The sequence below is a fragment of the Myotis davidii genome, unplaced genomic scaffold (assembly GCF_000327345.1).
Source record: "Myotis davidii unplaced genomic scaffold, ASM32734v1 scaffold557, whole genome shotgun sequence".
NCBI classification, from domain to species: domain Eukaryota; kingdom Metazoa; phylum Chordata; class Mammalia; order Chiroptera; family Vespertilionidae; genus Myotis; species Myotis davidii.
The window spans coordinates 616,427-621,214 of NW_006289557.1; the positions used below are offsets into that span (position 1 = coordinate 616,427).

Consider the following 4,788-nt stretch of genomic DNA (forward strand, 5'->3'; position numbering starts at 1 on the left):
GCAGGACTGGCCGGCAGTGCGGGAGGAGGGCGCGCCCGCCAGACCCACAGCGCCGCTGATGTGTCTGGTCTCGTAGGGCTCGTGGTTTTCATTTCCCCAACACCTGGATGCAGTCAAACACCTGGCCAAATCTGACAAAATCTGACAAGCCTTTGTGATGGGATTTGGAAGAAATTCCCTGCAGATCCTGGCACAGTTTAAAGCTGTCCGCTTTGAGTTAGGACTTGTTAAGGAGGGTTATGTGAGCTGAAACCCGAGACAAGCCTTTTGCTCCTATCTGGAGCCCACATCTTGCCTGGAAATGGGGCATGACCAAGCGAAGGGGTCGCTTGCTGTTTGTATTAAAAGGGGGAAGATGGCCTGTGTGCCTGCCAGCTCGGCCCCCACATGCTTTCTCTATTAGAGCCAAGCACAGAAACTTATCAAAAACATATGTCTGGTGTTAATCATCTGGACTTGGGCTCCACATGGGAGTCTAACTAGCTGTCCCTTGGCAGAAGGAATCTGTTGACCTTCTCAGCTTGCTTGAAGAGGGTGCAGAGAGGCATTTCAAACCTTTGGATGCTGGTACGAGGGAACGGCTGAACCTAAGGGCTGACTAATTAAAGGAAGACTTCCAACTCTGGAAGGTTGGAGGCTGCACTGGTTAAGAGTGTTTTTACTTTGAATGTTGGTAAGCTACCCCAGGGGGGAAGGGCTGCAGGAGCGTCCTTTAAAGTGACCCGGGCAATGGTACCAGATCCATTAACTTCATGAATTCAGTCCTGTTCAACCTTTCTCAGAAGGAGCAGGTACCCTGAATGGCCTACCCAACTATAACTAACTGTTTGAAATTCTTTAACCGCTTCCCCAACAATTTTTTTGTTAAAAACATTTCTTTTTCAGACTAATTTTTTTATTTTGGTTCTATATAGTATTGTTGATGCTGGTTATGAAAACAGTTTGTATCTCGTCTTCCTATAAACCATATTTTTTTACCATATTTTCTTAGTATACTCGTCGACGACTGAAAAAGAACATTTTGTGAAAACGAGTATACACGTTTCTGCCGGGGAAGGGGTTAAGGAATTTATCACAAATTGATCAGAGAAACCATATTGCATAGGTTCTTGCAAATTAAATGGAATATAGTTCATGGTGAAAGGTTTGATGGATTTTTAAAAATGTTCTTTGAATAACAACAGAGCCAGTTCCTGAATTCTCAGATTACATGTAATTCAAATTCTGCCAAGTGCCTTTATTTTTTTACATATTCTGAAATAATCAGTTCTAAGACATAAAAGCCTTCACTTTTTTCTTTTATTATATTTTCTCAAATAAACTTCCCAAAAGGAAGATATTTTAAGAGCATTTTCAAACATCTTTGGCATCACATAAAAAAGGAATCTCGTGTAAAAAACGAAATGTCATCTGAAATTTTATAATACAAAGGCGCAATCCAATATGAACATATAAAATATATACAAATATAGTGCATGGTCAGTCACTTAATACAGCTCTCTACAAAAAAAGTAACTTTTTAGAAATTAAAAACACAAAGTAACCACTTAATCACAAAAGTTCTCTTCTTTCCCAGCATCCAAGTTCCTGTTTAGTGTCCCGAGAGAAGAGAGAGAGGTTGAGTTTGAGGGGAGGGGTGGCCTGAGCCCCTCAGTTCCGCCAGGGCCTCCACATGGAGTCGGCCGTGAGCGAAGGTCCGCTGGAAGGCGACACTGCATTGGGTCCCACGGTGGTCCCGCTGTTGCTGGTGTAAACTGGGATGACGGGGCCACTGTGAGCAAAGGCCCCATTGGGGATGAGGAAGGCGAACTGGCCGTCAGGAGCCGGCACCACCTGGAAGCCACCGAACACCTTAGCTGCCTCTCCGGCGGGGCTGCCCAGCTTGCAGGGCGCACCCAAGATCACCCAGCTAATTTGCAGCAGAGAAGTCCTAGAGCTCGGGGGTCCCTGCCTTTAGCGCAGGGCTCTTGCCTCCGCTTCCCATGGCACAGAACTCTGAATTTCGTGAGACCAAGCACACCAGACGGGGTAACCTGTAACTTATACTGAGCCAGATCTCAAGCCATATCTTTTGGGTAACTCAGGTACCTCGGGAGGCTGTGTTCATAATATCAGACCACCAGGCACCATTGTGCATGGCCAGGTGGCCGAGCAGCCGGGTGCGCACCTCGGTGTTAACGCCCTCGCACGTGGACAGGAAGCGGGTCACCTCGTTCATGCACTCGCTGAAACCCGCGCGGTACTTCCCCAGCACGCTCGGGTCTGTGCTTAGCGCGGCTGCAGACCAGAAGGAGACAGACAGGTCACCGTAAGGCCCTGGCCCCGAGGCCACCGCCTCCGCCCTGGGAGGTCCCCGCGGCGAGCCTTCCTGACCACTGAGCCCGCAGAACTGCCTCCAGTTAGGGTGGGTGGGTTTAGTAAAACCATCCACTTCTCCACACTAGCTTGGCGACTTAAGCCAAGACGCTCCTTCTCTCCATTCTTAATCTCTGGATTTAAACCGATCTCGGCCCTAGATCTTACCCACCCCCACCACCCCCACACACTCAGCGCGTGCGATGTGACCTTGGGTGATGCCCTTCCCGGCCATCCGAACCTCATTTCCCCTTCTATAATGGGGGAGGAGGGACTGCTAAAGCACAAGACCTCCAGGCTCTACGCAGCTCAAAACGCCACAGTTCTAAGCCCTTTGGCCCCCACCCGCTTTCCCCGCTGCCAAGCCGCCCGCCGCCCTCGCCGCTGCAACCACTCTCCCTCCCTTTCCGGAACAGTAACAACTTGGAGTTGTGGCTATAAATAAGCCCCAGACCGTGGGAACGTAAGAGTGAGCCAAGGCAGTAAAATGTAGCTGAATGCCTCTCACAACCACGGGCGGAAGTCTGGAAGAAATCACCGCCCGGTGAGAGGGACGCCCGCAGAGGGGGATGCGGCAAGCCGCCCTCACCCGTCATCTGTGCCCGCTGCAGGTTCCGGAGGTGCTTCACTGTCATTTCCAGAATGTCTGCTTTCTCCAGTTTGGAATGCCGCGAACTCTGCACAGAAGAGGAGGCAAGGAAGGCAAGTGAGACCCCCGCCGGCAGCCTCGGAGTGCTGGGGGTCCCTCCCACGGCGCCGACCTCCCCAGACCCCCACTGAAGGGGACCGGCCCTCCCGCCTCAAAGAACGCAATACTGGCGGGGAAGATCCGCCGGTGAGAAGACTTCATTCTTACGTAGTACCCGAGGAATAGTATTTCATTTATTAAAGCTAAAAAAGCAGCATTATCCACTTACATCTTTCTTAAGAGCATCCAAAATCAGTGTTTTCAGCTGGCTCAGACTTTCATTTATTCTTGCTCTTCGTCTTTTCTCCATAATAGGCTTTGATGACTGCAAAGAAAAAGTCCTTAGTTCCCATGGGATCTGCCATTTCACCAAAGGAGTTTTAAGGGATAAAAGACCCCCCGCCCACCCCAGCTTAATTTCTTGGGGCTGCAGAGAGATACAGGTACTGCCCTTACCTTTCTGTGTTCAGATGCTGTCTTTGGTTTATCCGGTGTCGTGTTGACACTGGCTGGAGTAGCAGCCACCGGGGACGAGGAATTTTTCTCCATTATATCAGCTGGCATTTTCTGTTGTTGTTGTTTTTTTTTAATCCCTAGAGAATTTTATTTTTGGAGTCCTTCATACACACACGAAAAAATTGTTTTATGTCCCTTTTATTCGAGACTTTCACAAAACTACTGAGCAAGTGCTGAGCGTTTATTATACTATCTTATGGCTACTTGGTGATCGGTAGCGCTATTCCAGGACCAAGGAGAGAGGTAGATAGGGGATTCCGCTGTTATCAGCACGGGCTCCGGATCCTGTGTGATCCCCAGGCCCTGGCGGCCTCTATATATATCTGGGACTGCACGCGAACGGCTCGTGTGAAACTTCCCAAACTTTCTTTCCCACAGTAACTTTCAGCCAATGGGAGGAGGAGACACGCGGCACCGCTCGTGGACCGCGCCCCCCCATTGGCCGCCAGGCACAAGGCCTGGCGGCCAATGGCGCGCGCCTGAGCCCGGGGCACCGGAGGCTACAACGTCAATCAAAAGGATTTTAACCCTTTGATACTATCCCTGCTGGGCTTTGCTTTAGGCAGGATTTTTCCCGCATTGGTTTTGCTCTAGTCCAGTTTATTTCTTTGGGGGCTACGGTCTTTGCTCTTTATTTCCTTTCAAATGGGTAATAGAGCTGCTTTGACGCTAAGTTAATGTGAAAAATATTTTTAAAAGGTTTAGAAGGACAGGGTCAAAGATTATACTTGCAGTGGTTAAAAGGGGGGACGTGCGCAAGGGTGTGAGTTGCCGAAACATCCAAGTAATTTCCCGCTCAGACTATACATTGGGGGGTGGGGGTGAAAGTCGATCATGCAGAAAAAGAACAAAAAAAAAGGTCCTTTTGTCATGCAGACAAGGGAAAAAATGCCTCCCACCTTACATTTGTAGGTCGTTCAGAGCAAGGTGGTTTTTGATCTTCACCCCTCATTCCTCTTCAGGAGTTGGGGCTTGGATCCCGCTCTTCTCCTGGAAATAATCAGAATAATTTCCAACTGGGCAGAAAGGAAATAGAATTTCAAATGAAAGATGAACAAGGAGGACTTTGATGGCAATGCCTTAGGGATGCGCCATCTCCACCCTTTCCCTTTCCACCCGCAGGCTCTCGCTCGGTTCGGTGGCCCTTAGAGGTGGCGGGCTGTGCAGGAACCTCTCCCCTCCTCCTCGCCAGGCGGGCGGGCGGCGGCGGCGCAGCCTCAGCACCAGGC

General features: G+C 49.8%; 1 protein-coding gene across 1 annotated transcript; it reads right to left on the reverse strand.

Moving 5' to 3' along the window:
• Window positions 1-1,281: 1,281 nt before the first annotated feature.
• Window positions 1,282-3,865, reverse strand: HES1 (hes family bHLH transcription factor 1). The gene is made up of 5 exons (XM_006762010.2): window positions 3,500-3,865; window positions 3,273-3,368; window positions 2,945-3,032; window positions 2,118-2,277; window positions 1,282-1,909 (listed from the first exon to the last, which is right to left on the reverse strand). Exons 1-5 carry the CDS (start codon window positions 3,605-3,607, stop codon window positions 1,651-1,653), a joined length of 711 nt encoding a protein of 236 aa, XP_006762073.1. The 5' UTR covers window positions 3,608-3,865; the 3' UTR covers window positions 1,282-1,650.
• Window positions 3,866-4,788: the final 923 nt, after the last annotated feature.

Coding starts and splice junctions, on each gene's coding strand:
- HES1 (XM_006762010.2), bottom strand. CDS start 3,607: ATGCCAGCTGATATAATGGAGAAAAATTCCTCGTCCCCGGTGGCTGCT. Junction 3,033..3,272: donor TGGATGCTCTTAAGAAAGAT/GTAAGTGGATAA, acceptor TCTTCTGTGCAG/AGTTCGCGGCATTCCAAACT. Junction 1,910..2,117: donor ATGCACAATGGTGCCTGGTG/GTCTGATATTAT, acceptor GCTGCAAATTAG/CTGGGTGATCTTGGGTGCGC.